Raw genomic sequence first — 19,868 nt, forward strand, 5'->3', positions numbered from 1 at the left:
GACGTCAGATTTCCTTCCCTAAAGTTACCTAGATGGGTTTTTCCAACAATGGTTTCATGGTTATCAGTAGATTCTTAATTCCAGACTTTTTTTTAAATTCAATTCAAATTCCACCAACTGCCATGGCGGGATTCGAATCCAAGTCCCCAAAACATTTGCTGAGTTTTCTAGATTAACAGTCCAGCGATAGGCCATCGCCTCTCCTATTGGCAGCAGTGTGTACCCTCCACTAGATGCACAGCAGCAACTGACCAGAAGTCCTATGACAGTACATCCAAGTCTGCAACCTCTACCACTTAGAAGGACAAGGGCAGCAAACGCATGGGAACACCAAAACCTGCATGTCCTCCTCAAAGCCACTGACCATTCCTAATTTGAAACTGTAATCACCTTTCATTCACAGTCGCTGCATCAAAATCCAGGAATATCCTCCCTAGCAGCATGGTGAGCGCACTTACACCACATGGATTGCAGTAGTAAAAGCCAAGGCTTTTCATCACCTTTTTGAGGTGTAATAAGTAACAAATGTTGGCTTTGTTAGTAATGGCCACATCCCATAAATTCAATTTTAAAATCCTCCCATTAAAATCCACAATTTCTGCAGCTAACGTTTGCATCAGAGTGCCTCCAATGTAAGGTGTATGTACAACCAGGGTAATCCAGAGATTAGCCTTGGAGATACCATGCCAAGAATAGCTGGTATCGCCTTACAGGAAAACTCGTTTAGACTCATTTTGGTTAAAATGTTTGGCAGTCTCTGTAATCAGCATCAGTAGCTTTGGCCCTTCACCAGAAAGATGAACAATCAATGCCAGAGGAACGGGTTCACAGGGGCAACTGGTATTTTAAAAAAAGAATTGAAATATCAAACCAATTTTCAGGCGAGGATGAGAAGGATGGATTAATTGAGAAATAAACATGGCATAATTTGCGAAGTAGATAATCCCAATTTAAATACAAAGCCTTATACTGAAACAGTTCCCTAAGTGCTAAATTTCAATGGCTAATTATCAAAAGGAAACAATTTGGTTAAGTAGATGATTTGCAGCATTTATTATAAAGAAATATGTTTTCAACATGGTAGCAGCGTTAATAGCATGCATTCACTGATAGGGTCATCCAATAGTAAGTCCTAATCACCAAAGTTCTTGCTACCCCCCACCAACTCACTGAATCACAGAATGCCTACAGTGCAGAAGGAAGCCGTTTGCCCATCGAGTTTGCACCGACACCAATCCCACCCAGGTCCCATATCTGTAACCCTACACATTTACCCTGTTAATCCTTCTAACACTAAGGAGCAATTTAGTTTGTTTGTACAAATGCAGACATGGGGAGAATGTGCAAATTTCACACAGTTACCTGAAGCCAGAGTTGAACCTGGATCCCTGGCACTGTGAGGCAGCAGTCCTAACCACTGTGCTGTCCTCTGACTCCTTGTCAATTATTCCAAAGTGCCTCTACTTTTTTAGAGAACGATCCACACTATCACCACACTGAAAGCCCGGACTTGCAGCCTCTGCTGTGCACCCTCTACTTTAGTACAGTCTCCACTGCGTTCCAAATTCCCTTCCCAAACCTTCATCTGTTTCTTGTGCCTCTCCACACCTCCAATACGCCTCCTCGTGACGTACGCTTCACCCAGATTCACAGCCACTCCAAACTTACCCCATTCTTACACGGGGTGCAAAGTATTCCTTTTAGGAGCATTCTGCTACAATAAAAGGATGTCTATGAGTAACAAGTATTGCTTATTTTCGTAATGTTGCCAGCAAATCTCACCATAACGTGTGGAGGAACACACTGTCCACATACTGAAAAACTGGGGCTGCCAGTGATGCAGCCACTAGCACAAGCTGAACTGCTGTGTTAACCTGCAACATAAATAAAAGCCAACAAATTAAAATATTGCCAAATAAAATGTGAGATATAATGTTGCAACAGTCTGATTTTCTGTTTCCGTTTCATTATATTACTAGCAATGTACAAACAAGACCATGGTACCAACTTGTTGAAATCATTCAATAAAAGCTCCAAACTGGTCCCTGGAGCTTGGGTCACTGTCTGTGTGGAGTTTGCATGTTCTCCCTGTATCTGCATGAGTTTCCTCTGGGTGCTCCAGTTTCCTTCCACAGTTCAAAGACATGTAGATTAGGTGCACAGGCCATACTAAATTGTCCCTTCGTGTTCCAGGATGTGTAGGTTAGTGGGTAAATATGTGGAGATAGGCCCTGGATGGGATTGTTGTAGGTGCAGACTCGATGGGCCGAATGGCCTCCTTCTGCCCAGTAAGGATTCTAGAAAGCCATGGTTGGGTCCTAAGGAGGACCTAAATATGCCATGGGTAATAAAATATAAAATCCCTCCATGATAGAATCATCAAATATATTGGATGGGGACACTGAGAGACTATATACATATTCAGACATGAGGAAAACGTGCAAACTCCACACGGGTGGCTTGGAATTTCACACAAATGGCGCGATCTTGCCTGCCATTCACGCAACACTCCCACTGAAGCAAAGTCGGAGAATTTGGTGGCCAGCCAAATCTCTGTTCATTGCGGGGGAAGGGGAAATCCCGCCAACACGAATGGTGGTAAGATTCCAGCCCATGTGTGAGATCCCAGGCAGTTTTCTAATTTGGAAGGGGGAAGAGTGGGTCTAAGACTAGTATTTTAAACTTAAAGAAGGGCAACTCAGTGGACCTGAAAGCTGAGCTCGCTAGCTGCAGCAAACTGGGGCACTATGTTAGGAGATACACTGATAGAGATACAGTGGCAGACATTTGAGGGGGTATTTCAGAAAAAATATACTCCTACAGTGGGGGGGTGGGGAGGTGGCTGGGAGAGAGTCGGGTGAAAGGAAAATTATAAGGGAGAAGGTGGTTCCGAGGGACACTTGTGGGTTGAACTGTGTCTGTTTCAATGCTAGGAGTGTGGCAGGGAAAACGGATGAGCTTAGGGCCTTGATGTTTGTGAGGCAGTTAGATGTGGTGGCTGTAACGGAGACGTGGTTACGGGAAGGGCAGGACTGGCAGCTGAATGTTCCTGGGTACAAGTGTTTTAGGTGTGACAGAGGAGGGTTGAAGAGAGGTGGAGGGGTGGCACTGTTAGTCAAGGAAAACATCACAGTAGTGCAGAGGGAGGACGATATGGAAGAGATAGGGATTGAGTCAGTGTGGGTGGAGTTGAGGAATAAAAAGGGAGAGATCACATTGCTAGGGGTGTACTATAGGCCACCCAACAGCCCAAAGTCAGTGGAGGAAGGCATTTGCAGGGGCATTTTGGACAGGTGCAGGAAGAATAGAGTGGTTGTAGTGGGTGATTTTAATTTTCCCGGAGTGAATTGGAGGGGGCCTAGAGCTGGGGGTACGGAGGGAGAGGAGTTTGTGAAATGTGTTATGGAAGGGTCGCTAGAACAGTATGTAACTAGCCCGACTAGGGGAGGGGCTATACTGGATTTAGTGTTGGGAAACGAGCCGGGGCAGGTGGGTGAGGTAGAGGTAGGCGAACAGTGACCACAAGTCCGTCTACTTTAGGATAAAAATGGAAAGGGACGAGTGCCGTCCGAACGGGAGTGTGCTGAACTGGGGAAAGGCAAGCTATGGCAGGATTAGGAGGGAGCTGCAGCAAACTGATTGGGAGGGACTGTTAGCTGGCAAGTCCACGGTTGGCAAGTGGGAGGCTTTCAGGGACATAATGAAATGGTTGCAGGGAAGGTATGTTCCGGTTAAGCGAAAGGATCGGAAAGGTAGGATTAGAGAGCCGTGGATTACGGGGGATATTGAAGACTTGGTCAGGAAGAAGAGGGAGGCGTATGTTAGGTCAAAACAAATGGGTACGGAGAGTGCGCTGGAGGAATATAGAGAGAGTAGGAGGGAGCTAAAAAGGGGAATTAGAAGGGCGAAGAGAGGGCATGAGATGGCTTTGGCTGGTAGGATTAAGGAAAATCCAAAGGCATTTTATTCCTATATTAGAGGCAAGAGAGTAGTTAGAGGGAAAATTGGTCCTCTTAGGGACAAGAGTGGAGAGTTGTGTATTGAGTCGGAGGGAATGGGGGAGCTCCTGAATGAATACTTTGCGTTGGTATTCACGAAGGAGAGGGGTTCGGAATCGTGCGGTCTCTTGGAGGGAGCGGAGGTTCAGTTGCAGGATATAGTTATTACGAGAGAGGAAGTGCTAGGGCTTTTAGGTAGCGTAAGGACGGATAAAGCTCCGGGGCCTGATGGTATTTATCCCAGGCTGCTTAGGGAGGCGAAAGATGAAATTGCTGGGCCTCTGGCGCACATCTTTGTCTCTTCTTTGGACACAGGTGAGGTCCCAGAAGACTGGAGGGTAGCAAATGTGGTCCCGTTGTTCAAAAAAGGTAGTAGGGATAACCCTGGGAATTATAGACCGGTGAGTTTGACGTCGGTGGTAGGGAAGTTAATGGAAAAAATACTTAGGGGTAGGATGTATGAGCATTTGGAGCGTTGCGATCTGATTAGGGATACGCAACATGGCTTTGTTAGAGGGAGGTCTTGCCTTACGAATCTGGTGGAATTCTTTGAGGAGGTGACAAAAACGGTTGACGATGGGAGAGCCGTTGATGTCATCTATATGGATTTCAGTAAGGCGTTTGACAAAGTCCCTCACGGTAGGCTGGTAGAAAAGGTTAAGGCGCATGGGATACGAGGCCAGGTAGCTAGGTGGATTGAGAACTGGCTGGGAAATAGGAGACAGAGGGTAGTTGTGGAGGGGACCTTGTCGGGCTGGAGGCCAGTGACCAGTGGTGTGCCGCAGGGCTCAGTACTGGGACCTCTCCTCTTTGTAGTCTACATAAATGACTTGGAAGAGGGCGTAGGTGGTGTGATCAGCAAGTTTGCTGATGACACCAAGATGGCAGGGTTGGCGGGTACGGAACTGGATTGTCAGGTGATACAACAGGATATAGATAGGTTGGTGCAGTGGGCAGATAGGTGGCAGATGGCATTTAATCCTGACAAATGCGAGGTGATGCATTTTGGACGGAATAATGCAGAGAGGAGCTATGTGATAAAAGGTAGGCCGATTAGGAGTATAGACATACAGAGGGACCTGGGAGTGCAGGTTCACAAATCCATGAAGGTTGCGTCACAAGTGGAGAACGTTGTTAGGAAGGCTTATGGGATGTTAGTCTTTATAGGAAGGGGCATAGAGTATAAAAGCTGCCGTCTAATGCTTCAGTTGTACAGAACGTTGGTTAGACCGCATTTGGAGTACTGCGTCCAGTTCTGGTCACCTTACTACCGGAAGGACGTGGAGTCTCTGGAAAGGGTGCAGAGGAGGTTTACCAGGATGTTGCCTGGCATGGGGGGACTGGGTTACGAGGAGAGATTGAAGAGACTGGGGCTATTCTCCTTGGAAAGACGGAGATTGAGAGGGGACATGATAGAAGTATATAAGATACTGAAGGGAATAGATAGAGTTAATAGTGAGAGACTGCTCCCTAGACTGGGTACGAACACGAGAGGTCATCATTTAAGGGTGAGGGGGGAGAGGTATAATTTGGAGGTGAGAAGAAGGTTCTTTACGCAGAGAGTTGTGGGGGTCTGGAACGCGCTACCGAGTAGGGTGGTGGAGGCAGGAACGTTGGACTCGTTTAAGATGCAGTTAGATAGGCACATGAGTGAAACAAGAATGGAGGGATATGGTAGGGGCTATTAAATAGGGTTAAACCTCGGGAGACACCGGAAGGGCAGGCTGTAAGATTAATATTTTTGTCTTTATTCCACAGGTGGAGGTCCACCTTGTGTCAAGCGAGGGGCATGCACACGGCGGGTCGTGCGTGGGCTGCTCTTGGAAGTCCAGGAGTGGCCTAGTACTTCATGTCGGTGTGTGTGCTTGATCCTGGACCGGTAGACGGGCGCCGCAACAGCTCAGTGACTAGCACTGTTGGCTGTGCAGACACATGGATTTGGGCCTGTGTCTGTGGGAGTTTGCGCATTCTCCCTGTGGTTGCGTGGGTTTCCTCTGGGCGCTCCGGTTTCCTCCCACACCCCAAAGATGTGCTCTTAGGTTAATCGGTTTTTACCAAATTGACACTATTTCTTCCCTGAATCTGACTGAGTAGGGTTCCATTCGTAGACATGCAGGGTAGAATAGGTGTAGGGTGATGCGGCGGTGCGGGCTCGTTGGGCCGAAGGGCCTGTTTCCCGTGCTGGGTTGTTCTTTGTACAGTAAAGAACAATTCTAAAGGGAGGACCCAGTATCCGTGGTTAACTAATCATGTTAAGGAAAGCAAGAAACTTAAGGAAAAAACATACAACTGTGCGAGGATGAGTAGCAGATCAAGTATATGAGAGGAAGTTAGCTAGAAATGTAAGAAGGATAGCAAGAGTTTCCACAGGTATTTAAACGAGCAAGCATGTGTTGGTCCTCTAGAGTGACAATGGGAGTCAATAGTAGATAATTTTGACCTGATTTAATTATTGTCACATGTATTAACATACACTAAAAAGTATTGTTTCTAGCGCGCTACACAGACAAAGCATACCGTTCATACAGAAGGAAAGGAGAGAGTGCAGAGTGTTACAGTCATAGCTGCGGTGTAGAGAAAAATCAACTTAATGCAAGGTAGGTCCATTCAAAAATCTGACAGCAGCAGGGAGGAAGCTGTTCTTGAGTCGGCTGGTACATGACCTCAGAGTTTTGAATCTTTTTCCCAATGGAAGGTGGTGGAAGAGAAAATGTCCGGGGTGCATCGGGTCCTTGATTATGCTGGCTGCTTTGCCGAAGCAGCGGGAAGTGTAGACAGAGTCAATGGATGGGAGGCTGGTTTGCGTGATGGATTGGGCTACATTCATGGCCTACTGTAGTTCCTTGCAGTCTTGGGCAGGGCAGGAGCCATACCAAGCTGTGATACAACCAGAAAGAATTTTTTCTATGATGCATCTGTAAAAGTTGGTGAGAGTCGTAGCTGACATGTCAAATTTCCTCAGTCTTTTGAGAAAGTAGAGGTGTTGGTGGGCTTTCTTAACTATAGCATCAGCATGTGGAGGACCAAAATGGCAGATGAAATGAAGAGGTATTTTGCTTCTGCCTTCACTATACAGCATGCAAAAAACATTCCATTGGTTTTAAATCAACAGGTGAAAGTGAAAGGGGGACTTGGTGAAAATCCAATCACTCAGCTGATGAAGGAGCAGCACTCCAAAAGCTGTGCTACCAAATAAACCTGTTGGACTTTAACCTGGTGTTGAGAGACTTGTTACTGTGCCCACCGCAGTCCAATACCAGCATCTCCACATCATCCAATCACTAAGGAAGCTTTACTAAGCAAAGGCTTCCATTATATGCCACAGTGGCAGAATGGGTCACCTCTACCTTGTCCCATCAGGAAAAAGATACAGAAGTCTGAGGTCACATGCCAACCGACTTAAGAACAGCTTCTTCCTTGCTGCTATCAGACTTTTGAATGGACCTACCATATATTAAGCTGATCTTTCGCTACACTCTAGTTATGACTGTAACACAACATTCTGCACTTTCTGCTTTCCTTCCCCCCATGTACTCCATGAATGGTATGCTTTGTCGGCAGAGCATGCAAGAAACAATACTTTTCACCATATCACAATATATGTGACAATAATAAATCAGTAAGTAGTCTCACAACACCAGGTTGAAGTCCAACAGGTTTATTTGGTAGCACAAGCTTTCAGAGTGCTTCTCCTTCATCAGGTGAGACTTCTTACTGTGCCTACCCCAATTCAACGCCAGCATCTCCACATCATAATAATAAATCAAATCGAGTGCTCAGGAGTTGGTTGGAAAAGGGATCAATTAATTGGTAACCATGTCTTACCTTGCTGATAAATGTTGGTTTTAACTGAGCCGTAGCATAGCACGGGTTGAAGTATTTGCTGAGAGTCCTCTGTAAGAGATGAGAGTAGTTATCTAGTTGTATACAACCAATTTTACAAAACACTGTAAAATACAATGCCAATGAAGAAAGGGTTAGAAAAGCATTTCACTCTTGTTTGCATACCAGTCAGAGAACATGTAAATCGAAGGGAGTACGAGAGATCAAAGCTAAGTTATTTCATATCAATAACAAAATGAAATTCCTGTAGTAAAAACAGAATATGCTGGAAAATTTCAGCAGGTCTGACAGCATCTGCGGAGAGAGAATAAAACCAACGTTCTCAGTCAGGATGACACTTGGTCAGAGCTCTGACCAAAGATGTGTGGAGTTAGGTTGATTGGCCATGCTAAATTGCTCCTTAGTGGCCCGGGATGCGTAAATTAGAGGGATTAGCGGGGAAAATATGAGGAGTTAAGGGCCTGAGTGGGATTGTTGTTGGTGCAGACTCGATGAGCCAAATGGTCTCCTTCCGCACTGTGGTGTTTTCTAAGATTTTGTGATGATTTCTATAATTCCAGCATCCGCAATATTTTGTTTTTGTCCAAATTCCTGCAGCATTAAGTAACCCAGGACATAGGGATCACAGATTGGCATTAATTCAGTGGAATTATCCCATTCCCTCTCATTGAAGGAAAAATGCTCCTACCATTCTACTGGCAATTTCTCCCTAGTCAAGACTCACCCCCAAAGGGTTCTAATTCATCTGGGACCGGGTTCAGAAGGATGGATTTTAGCTCATTCACACTGGCAAAAACAAGTTAGATTTCACATAAATCTTGCCTCTGTTTGACACTAATTCATAAATAAGATATCAAAGATATTACGAAAACATCAGCCTTGTTTGGATAGTGTACCCTAAAGAGTCTTTATCTGCAGTAATAAATCCATCTTTAAAGCATCTGATGGTGGACAGATGACAAAAAAAAAGAATGCAAAGGAAAATAAGTGGCTCAGAATCAACACATAACAGGACAGAGATGAAGAACACAAAACCCTACAGTGCAGAGGCCATTCAGCCTATCGAGTCTGCACCAACAACAATCCCACCCAGGCCCTATCCCCACAAAACAAGTTGGTAAGCACTACCACCATGCCCAACCCCCTCTCCCCCACATCCTGAGAGAATGAGAAAACAAGAGAATTCAAGAAAGAAACAGAGTGTATGTGAGCAGGGAAAGTGAGCCAGAGGGGAATGTGAAGTGGGGTGGGGTGGGCTTGAGCCAGAGGGGGTGGAAGTGAGCCGGGGAAGATGGGGGTGGGAGCCAGTAGGGAGTCGAGAGAGACAGAGGGCAAGGTTAAAATGAGATAAACAACCTTTGCTACTTACTGGTGGTGGAACCGTTCGGTATCTAATATAGAAACCAGCTGCAATTAAAGTGACATCTCGCAAAAGGACCATAGCAGTAAGAGGAGCTGCAAAACAGAAAGATTGCAATGGGTACAAGGTAGAATTTTGCAGTGAGGGAGCCATTCTGAAGCATTACTTCAGTTGCAAAGTTGGTCATTAAAAAAGTGGTCTTAAAAATGTGATCATTTAAATTTTACTATTCACTAGAAACTTGAAAGGTATGTTCCAGTATCACCCCTGATGCTGCAAATTTACTGAAAATGATATACTGACATTTTTACATACAGTATTTTCTATTATCACAATAAAGAGCTGATCAACATACTTCCACCAAGGGTCTAAATTTGCAAATACTACTCAGAATAGCAAGATACGCAGGAGACAGGGAAGACGCAAGTAACATCTAATATTGAGAAATGGAAAATAAAGCACTGACGGCAGTCTTTAGAGTATTAAGCATTAAGTAAAGCATTAAGTAAAGCATTGGCAGTGGGCTTTTAACTACTAAGTTTTAAACAGAATAGAATCACAAAATCTTTACAGTGCAGAAGGAGCCACTCTGCCCACTGACTCTCTAATAGAGCATTCTACTCAATTCCACTCCCTGCCTTATCACCATAAACTTGTACATTTTTTTTCAACAGCAACCCAATTCCCTTCTAATTGAACCTGCCTCCACCACCCTCTCGGGAGGTTCCTTCCAGATTCCAAACACACTCCGGATGAAAACAAAACTTTCCTCATCACTCTTACTCCTTTTGCCAATTTTAAATCTATGCCCTCCTTCTCAACCTTGCCCCTCACCTGAGGTGTGATCCTCAGGTTAAGTCACCACAGTCAGCTCTCCCCACCAAAGGGGAGAGTAGCCTATGGTCATTTAGGACTACAGCGATTTTACCTTTATTCTGAGGCACTCTTCACTGACCTCCTACATTTTACCCTCAGTAAACTTGAGATAATCCAAAACTTTGCTAACTTGGATTGGTCCCCAGTTAAGAAACACCTGAGTTTTAAAATTCTCTACCCTATTTTGAAATCCCTCCGCAGCCTCACCCCTCCTTTTCTCTAATAAGATGCACGATGCACAATGGGTGGTTCAGTGATTAGCACTGCTGCCTCACAGCGCCCAGGGCTCAGATTCAATTCCCAGCCTGGATCACTGTCTGTGCAGAGTTTGCACATTCTCCCCCAACCAGAGGGGACAGAATGAGAGTTTCAGCACCAGATCAGCTGAGGCAGGCTCAGAGTCAGGTGAGTTACAGAGGCAGTTTGAGTGATGCCTCAGATATGCAGTCAGAGGCTCTTTTCTGGCTCAGATATGACATCAAGGCTTCAAACAGTCTAGTTCAGCCTCAGACAGTTGCCAGAGAGAGGGATGGAGTTGGAACTAACTTTATGATTCAGCAAATACCAGGAATACATGTTTGTACGGAACGTGATAAAAACAAAACAGCAAAGAGATTGAGCTGATTAACTTTCAGTCACTAATGTTTCATGATAACTTTTTTACCTATGTTTACCAGTATTGGTAGTCTCGAGACACAGCAAAAGCAGTTTGCTTTCTGTTAAATAATAAAAACCGTTATTTAGAAGGTAATTAGTTCTGTAAGAGAATAGTCAGTGAAGGGTGCAACTGGAAGCAGTGAAACCAGAATCAGTGCAATGCCCCTGGGTTTCACCACCGTCAGAACAGAATAGTGAACTAATACCTTCACAGACACATTAACCGAAAACACGAGCCAACACCCATTGTTTCAGCCCCAAGAGCTGGCTGGAGAAAGAAGATAAGCTGTCAGAAATCATGGAAAAGAAGAAAATTCAGCCATATTTTCATAGCTTAAGGTAGCAAAATGCCAACAGAACTACTGCCAAAAAAATGACAATTCAAGCAGTTGAGAAAAAGCTGACTTGACTCATTCTTGGGATGAAGGGTTTATCTTGAGGAAAGGTTGAACTGATCGAGCCCACTGGTGTTTAAAAGAACGAGAGACCATCTCATTGAAAGATACATGATTCTGAACGGACTCACTGGAACTGACACCAGGCGGATACTTCCATTTGTGGGGGTGACGAGAGCTAAGCGGCACAGTTTATGAATAAGACCTCTGAAGACAGAGATATTGAGAAACAATTTCTCCCAAAGGGTTGTTAGAATGTGGAATTATCTTCTGCAGAAAGCAGTACAGTCTGGGTCATTCAACTTATTCAACAGTTGAACAGAGTTTTGATAGATAAGGGTGTCAAGGGAGGCGGGAGGGAGGGGGGTGGGGGAGACGCAGACATTTGGCCAAGTCGACACCACAAAAGATCAGCTATGATCTTACTGGATGGCAGAGTAGGGTGAATGGACAACTCCTGCTCTTAGGTCCAAGGCCTACAATTAAATCCTTTCAACAAATACTCTCATCTGCTGAAAGCGAACAGTCAGTCAATTTGTTGATACGAAGCTGAGACCACCTGGAGGATTAATACTTAGGAATTTCATCATCAGAATCACATACAGCTTATTGTGGTGTTCTCTGCTCAAGTCCTCATATTTAATGCTCAGCTAAATTAAAACAGTGCTGGAAAAATAGGTGGCACAGTGGTTAGCACTGCTGCCTCACAGATCCAAGGACCCAGATTTGCATCCTGGCCTCAGGTCACTGTGTGTGTGGAGTTTGCACATTCTCCTTGTGTCTATGTTGGGCATTGGTGAGGCCGCAGCTGGAGTACTGTGTGCAGTTTTGTGCGCCGTACTTACGCAAGGATATTTTGGCCTTGGAGGGAGTGCAGAGGAGGTTTACTAGGCTGATACCGGAGTTGAGGGGGTTGAGCTATGAGGAGAGGCTGAATAAACTAGGCTTGTACTCGCTAGAGTTTAGAAGAATGAGGGGAGATCTCATTGAGACATATGATGAATGGGATGGATAGGATAGAGGTGGAGAGACTCTTCCCGCTCAGAAAGGACAGTAGGACTAGGGGGCACAGCCTCAAGATAAAGGGGGGGCAGTTTAGAACGGAGTTGAGGAAGAACTTCTTCACTCAAAGGGTGGTGAATCTCTGGAATTCTCTGCCCGTTGAAGTGGTGGAGGCTGCCTCGCTAAATATTTTTAAGACGCGGGTTGATGGGTTTTTGATAAGAGAGGGGATTAAGGGTTATGGGGAGAGGGCGGGAATGTGGAACTGAGCCACGACAGATCAGCCATGATCTTATTGAATGGCGGGGCAGGCTCAAAGGGCTAGATGGCCTACTCCTGCTCCTATTTCTTATGTTCTTTCTTATGTTCTATGTGTATTTCCTCCCACAGTCCAAAGATGTGCAGGTTAGGTTGATTGGCCAAGGTAAACTGCCCCTTAGTGTCAGGGGGACCAACAGAGTAAATACGTGAGGCTACGGGGATAGGAATGGGTAGAATTCTGATCAGTGCAGACACGATTGACCTAATAGCCTCCTTCTGCACTGTAGGGATTCTACTCTATGCTTCTAATAGCAGCATTGACTTAATATTGGATTTCCACAGCAGAAACAAGTGAAGATAATTTTCTGAATAAGTTTTTGCCTGGACCTTCTGTAGTCAAAGCATCATCTAACATGAAAAGATAATAACAAGATGAGTATGAGGGTCCGGTCCCCAGGATAAGCTTTTAAAATTACTGGCATTTTCTTTTACAAAATTGGTTTCTAGCTTCTGATCTAAAAGATACACCTACCAGCTTAACTTGTCTAACCATAAAACAAATCTAACATCCTAGAATACAGAAGTACAGAAAATTTGTACATATATGATGCCAATGAAGGACTGTTGCAGTAAATCAGCTTCCTGAATGCTATATATGTTAGTTTACGATTCAGAGATTTGTACAACTTGATTCTAAATGACTCACTATGCCTTAAATATAACAGCAATCCCATTTGCAAGTACTTTGCAAATATATTTGATCTGATTTATTATTGTCACATGTTAGTATACAGTGAAAAGTACTGTTTTTTTTACATGCTACACATAGCATAGAGAAGGAAAGGAGTGCAGAATGCAGTGTTACACTCATAGCTAGGGTGTAGAGAAAGATCAACTTAATATGAGATAGGTCCATTCAAGAGTCTGATGGCAGCAGGGCAGAAGCTGTTCTTGAGTCAGTTCGTACAGACTTTTGTATCTTTTTCCTGATGGAAGAAGGTGGAAGAAAGCATATCTGGGGAGCATGGGGTCCTTGATTATGCTGGTTGCTTTTCCGAGGCAGCGGTAAGTGTAAACAGTATCAATGGATGGGAGGCTGGTTTGCATGATGGACTGGGCTTTGTAGTTTTTTGCAGTCTTGGACAGAGCAGGAGCTATACCAAGATGTAATACAACCAGAAAGAATGCTTTCTATGGCGCATCTTAATAGTTGGCGAGAGTCACAACAGACATGCCAAATTTCCTTAGCCTCCTGAGAAAGCAGAGGCGTTAGTGGGCTTTCTTAACTATAGCGCTGGCATGGAGGGTGTGTGTGTGTGTGTGTGTGTGTGTGTGTGTGTGTGTGTGTGTGTGTGTGTGTGTGTGTGTGTGTGTGTGTGGGGAAAAGGAGAGGAGGAGGAGGAGAAACCAGAATAGGTTGCTGGTGATCTGAACAACTAGAAACCTTAAATTCTCAACCATTTCCACTTCGTCCCCGTTGATGTAGAGAGATAGGAGCAGGTCCTCCACTACGCTTCCTGAAGTCGATGACTATCTACTTCATTTTTTTACTTCAGGTTTTTAAGTTTCTAAGGTTGGAATTTTCCAATTCCACCCCACCCCGTGGCGGGGCTGGCAAATTACGGAAATCTCCGTTTACATCAGCAGGGCCAGAAGATCAAGCTGGCATGAAGGGATGAAAACTCTGCCCTAGGTCTCTGTCTTACATGGAAGATTTCCCTTGTTTAGCCAGAACATGAAATAGGGAAGTCCAGGGCAGGCTGAATGAAAAGGTGAGCTGGTTTCTGTATCAACTGTAATGTCTGCTTCCAATGGGACAGCGATAAATCAAGGAAAATTCTGACAAAGTGCATTTGCGCAATGACACATGGATGCTGAGCTGAAGCTGGGATGTGATAAGGAGTTTATAGTTAATTGAAATGAGAAGGACTTAGGAATATTGCTTCAATGTATATAGTAAAAAGAGAGCCATTCTCTTCAAAAACCCCAGGTTATCCATTTCTAGATTTCTAGTTACAATAGTGTAGCACAGACATCAAGCAACACTGGGCAAGATGCTGTCCTTCAGATGAGACAACATGGGTCTTTCTATTAACAGATGAAATCTGAGGCCTTTGACATAGTTGCCACTCTTCATAACTGAAGCACATTTTCGTTACGCTGCCTCTTTTCCTGAACTGTATCCTAGGAGGGCAAGCAGAGAGAGGAGAACGTACCTGGAATGAGTTCAGCACAGGTCAGACTGACATACAGGACGCTGATCAGAATTTTATCTGCCAATGGGTCCAGGGCACTCCCCAGAGCTGATTTCTGATTTTCCCAGTTTCGTGCAATATACCCATCCAGCTGCAAAATTTAAAGGTTTAAAAAAAAGTGCATTAGACAGTCAATCAATAGGTCCAGATCAGAGAAAGAGCTTTTAACAAAAATATCTCTAAACAGACTCAAGTCATGGCTCTCCTAAAGTACAGCAAAACACTGCCATATTTATGCAATTCTCCCTTTCAATTTATTTTTTGATTAGTTAGTGGAATTAGCACTGCAAGATTGCTCTGAGCTTCCTCAGAGATGAGCCACTTACTGAGGACATGAACATTATATCACCTAAAATGGAACACAGGCCAGAGAGGAGCTCCAGGACCGCAACAGGTGATACTTAACAAAGAGTTGAGCACCACAGTGCAAACCATCCTCTTACAAGATAAGACGGCTGCCACAAAGATGGTAGCAGACATTAGGAAAGTAGATTTTCACATTCTGAACAACCAAATTCATCACACAAAGTGAGATAAGAGTGAAAAATCACACAAACAGCAAAATGGGCACAAAAAAATTTGAAGAAGTTAATAATTAAAAAAAGTTAATGAATATTTGTATCTGATTGTATCTTAATTGGAATAGAATTTCACAGTACAAAGGAGGCCATTCGGTCCATCGAGTATGTACCGACCACAATCCCATCCAGGCCCTGTTCCTGTAATCCCATGCAAATATCCTGCCTCTGACACTAGGGCCAATTTAGCATGGCCAATCTACCTAACCCACACATCTTTGGACTGAGAGAGGAAACCGGAGCACCCGAAGGAAATCCACACAGACACGGGGAGAAAGTGCAAACACCACACAGACAGGGACCCGAGGCTGGAATTGAACCTTGGATCCTGGTACTGTGAAACAGCAGTGCTAACCACTGTGCCACCCTGGATAGATGCAATAAGGCAAGCAGTTTAGGCAGGGTAGATGTAGTAAACACATTCTTCACATCAACTCTTATTAAGGAGGACAGTAGAGATTAATTCCAGTCATAGCAAATGAAGCTTTGCAAGCCACAGTTCACACATTTGAAGTTTGGAAAACTATATTATGCAAAAACTGGAAGCATAAAATAGCTACAACTCTCTCAGGCCAGGTGTAATCCAACCAAGATCTCTCAATGAATTAAAGAATGAAATCAGAGAAGCTTTGGTGATATTCGTCAATGATCCATAAATACTGGACAACATATCATGGTTTGGTAAATTATCCAATGTTTGAAAAAAGCAGGAAGATGTGACCCTTATAATTAAGTCAATTATTCAAACATTTATAACCGTAAAATATGTTACAGTGCATTGAAAGAACGCTGACTTCAGAGGGAATTACTGAACATGTCTTTGGAAGTAATAAAACCAGGAAATGCTGGATAAACTCAACAGGTCCGGCAGACCTATCGAGAGAGAAACAGAGGGTGGTATTTTTAATGCTGGGCAGACTTGAAACTGGGGGAGTTTCAGGTCTGTCTTTTGGGCATGTTTTTAGGGCCCCCACATGCATTCTGCCTGCAAAATTCTAAGTGAGCCTGTTGCTCGCTGCAATGGCCTGTGGGTGGGGCATAAAGTGCTCAAAAGCCTGCAGAGGGAGGTAGTGTGCACATGCAGGCCTCTGATGCAGTAGCAAGGGTCTGACAGACAAGAGAGAGCTGTCAGGCCCCTGCTAATGCAGGCAGCCTGAAGCAGCTGCCCCACCCTCTGCAATCGCGAGGGCACGCAGCCTGAGATACAGCCTCCGCTGACCATCCCCACTGCCCCAGACTCCGCCTCCGCAGACACTCCCTCCCCCACCGCTGACCTCCCCCCACCGATCGCTGCAGAGTGGCAGTGGGTCCCCTCTCCCACCGATTGCTGCAGAGTAGCACTGGGTCCCCTCTCCCTCCCTCACCCACTGATCACTAGAGAGAGGCAGAGGGCCCTTTCCCCCATTAGCCCCATCCCCACTAGCCCTTCCTCCTGGTACTGCCTTGTGGGCATCACCTAGGTGCCAGACCGGCATTTCCTAGGTGCCAGGATGGTGCTGCCCGTCTGGCACTACCCAAGGAACACCCCTACTTTCAGCCTCCTCACAGGGCCTCACTGGCTTCCAGTTCCACCAGCAAGGCCAAGGCGACTGCTCCCTGTTCATGGGGAGTCTGTCCACTCCTTGCCAGCGAGAACCTTTCCTAGCAAGGCGATAAAGGCAGGTGCGCTTGAGCGACTGAGCGCCAGGCTCGCTAATGACATGTAAATGCTTCTTTAAATAAATAGAAATACATTAACTTATCTCTCGCCCATTTCCGATGACAGGCTGACCATGCTGGAAATCCAGCGCTTGTGAAATGACCGGTGCCAATCGCACTAATCGCTTTATGCCCCCCTTTATGACCGTGTTGCGCCTGAAACACAATGGTAAAGTCAACCCCAGAGTTAACAGTTCAGTTCTGAATGACCCATATAACAGAACTGTTTTTAGAAGGATCACATGGACACAAAATATTAACTGTTTCTCTCTTCACAGATGCCGCCAAACTTGCCGGGTTTATCTAGCACTTTGTTATTATTTCAGATTTCCAGCATTTTGCTTTTATTGTATGACTTTACGAGCAATGGTCCATACCTTACAAAGCTAATTAACTCCTCGAGGTAGCGAATAAGATGTAGCTTACTTAAGCCCTAAACATTTATTGATCTTTTCCTTACAGATGTCCACTACTACAATACATTCAGTACATTTTGTTTTCATTTTTTGCTGCAATATATTGTATAGCCTAAAGCATTCCGATTCTCAAAAGGCATCAACGATCAGTTTTCAAATATATTTTTTAGATTACTTATAGTGCGATGGTTTTAATAGTCAAGCTTTGTAGGTTACTGAAGAGGATTTAAAAATCTGAAAAAAAATTAAACTTTCAGGGTTACATCCCACCTCTGTTGCATGCTGTGAATACAAAATTGCAATCCTGTTTCGCTAACAAAATGGAGTTTCTACTGCATACTTTGTGATTTAATTTACCTAATGTTAACATTAATGTAAGGTAATGTAACGTGCACTCTTGGATTAGATGGGCATGAGATAAAGTAAGAGAACTTTCAACTATTCGAAAGACTGAGACCAGTCATTCCCTGTCATCAAGGATCTGCAAACAGCTTGGATGGATCTCTCATTTATATATCAGTGATGGAATGTGCTTTCTTAGAGCCATCCCTAGTTGGTACAAACTCCTACAAACACTTTATTGCTGCTGCTGCATCTCGTCATAATGGCACAGGAATTTCAAAAACTCACCTCCTCCTCCCCCCAAAAGCGACGCTTCTACTGTTCTGATGAGCATGTCTGGTTATCATCTTTACAGTGACTCAATGGAGAGCTGTTTCTTTGATTCTATACAGGGTGGGCAGCTTTCTGATTGCCCAGCAGTTAGAAGTTCTGCAATAATAAGCTAAATGGACCAAAAGGACTCTGCTTCTTTTCACAGTAAACACTCAAAACTTGGATGAAAGGTCACTTGGGTCAGGTACAAATTACAATGGTAGCCAGACTCAGTACATTCAGGAGAATGGGGAGGGGGTTGGAAATGACCAGGTTGATAACTAGGTGGCCAATTTTCCCACTAGGTAATTAGCGAAAGGCGTTAATAGGCTGTGGTAAGCAGAATAGCTTACATGTGGATGCTGCCGTACGTTTAGATTTTTAAAAAACTTTTGCCTATCCCCTAGGACAAACAACACTCCTCATAGGCAAAACAACAATTTACCTGTATTTCATCCAACAATAAAGACTAGCTTCTTGCGCATCTCCAATTTTTAATTGCACTACAATTGCTAGCTGTGTCTTCAGTTGTCTGGGTCCAAGCTCTAAAGTGCCATCCTTTCAGCTCCCTAACTTGCTTTAAGACACTCCTTAGAACCTACTGCTTTGACCAAGCCTTTGGTCATCTGAATCATCCTCCTTCTGTGATTCAGTCATGCTTTGTCTCATACTGTTCCTGGGAAGTTACAATATGTTAAATGGTGTACTTAAATATAAGTTCTGCTGTTGAGTGGTGGACGAGGAATGAGGGACTGCATGGCCCACTCCTGCCCCTATTTCTTTAGGATCTCATGTTATTATGAGAAAGTCAGATCCAGTAACTACAGTTACATGCTCTACTTAGCAGATGCTCAAATTAGCACTTTCTGGATAGTAGGCGACTTAAGACCAATACCAAACAGCCTCCAACTGTGAATAGTGATAAGTCTGGGCACTATAAGCCATGTATTACAGTGGGTCGATTTAGTTTAATTGGATGTGATCTATCTATCTTCTTTTGTCATAGCACAAAAAGATCAGGGATCATATACTTCACAATAGTAAAGTTGTTAGGAAGAGTAGGGCCGGGGAAAGTTTAACATCAGAAGAATACAAGGGTGTCTTGCACTATTTCTAATGTGTTCATTATCAGCATAGGTGATTTACTCTTCAATGGACATGTTACATTAACAGATACATTGCATAGAGCAGTGCTTCCCAAACTTTTCCAGCCATGGAACCCTTTTGACCTTCCAAGAGTACTGACAGAACCCCTTAGAGGATTACACTTTGTTTCCTAGGAGTGAGGGTTGCTTTACGGGAGTGTTTTTTTCACAGCAGAAATGAGGATAAGTGCCTGATAAGAGTTTGAATTGGAACTTAGCTTTAACAGGCTTTGATGTTGTCCTGATCAATCAGGTAACTTGTGAAATAAAGGCTCTGGAAGATACAGAACCACAGAAACTCGATACTGCAAAAAGGAGGCCCTTCGGCCCATCAAATCGGCATCTACCCTCCAAAAGAACATCCCACCCAAGTCTTCCCATCATTTGCTGTGTCAAATCCACTTCCAAAGACTTGTATCCCCAACCTACACTATAGATACAGAACCGTGACTCCCCACTCCCCCACCCCATTTTCACAAATCATAGCTGATGTTAAAATCTCCTTTCTCTGAGTCCCATAACCCCACACTTTACCATGGCTAATCCCCCTAAACTACACACCTTTGAACACTAAAGGAATTGGCATGGCTAATCCACCTAATCTGAACATCTCTGGGCTGTGGGAGGAAACCCATGCAGACACAGGGAGAAAGTGCAAACTCCACACACAGACAGTCATCCAAGGTTGGAATCAAACCCGATTCCAGAAGTAAACCATTTCGTCCCTCAA

At 44.3% G+C, this 19,868-nt stretch overlaps 1 protein-coding gene across 2 annotated transcripts in view; it reads right to left on the reverse strand.

The window, feature by feature from the left end:
- Positions 1 to 19,868, reverse strand: part of crls1 (cardiolipin synthase 1) — a 46,387-nt gene that overhangs the window by 3,371 nt on the left and 23,148 nt on the right. The window contains exons 3-6 of one of the 2 annotated variants that reach the window (XM_080199730.1): positions 14,609 to 14,738; positions 9,211 to 9,296; positions 7,824 to 7,892; positions 1,783 to 1,874 (exon numbers count right to left, since the gene is read on the reverse strand). In XM_080199730.1, the coding sequence (XP_080055856.1) occupies positions 1,783 to 1,874; positions 7,824 to 7,892; positions 9,211 to 9,296; positions 14,609 to 14,738 (377 nt within the window). The remainder of the gene's footprint in view (positions 1 to 1,782; positions 1,875 to 7,823; positions 7,893 to 9,210; positions 9,297 to 14,608; positions 14,739 to 19,868) is intronic. The other variant, XM_080199731.1, reaches the window with a different exon arrangement.

This window comes from Carcharhinus amblyrhynchos, chromosome 12 (genome assembly GCF_965287045.1).
Source record: "Carcharhinus amblyrhynchos chromosome 12, sCarAmb.v2.hapA, whole genome shotgun sequence".
Taxonomy (NCBI): Eukaryota; Metazoa; Chordata; class Chondrichthyes; order Carcharhiniformes; family Carcharhinidae; genus Carcharhinus; species Carcharhinus amblyrhynchos.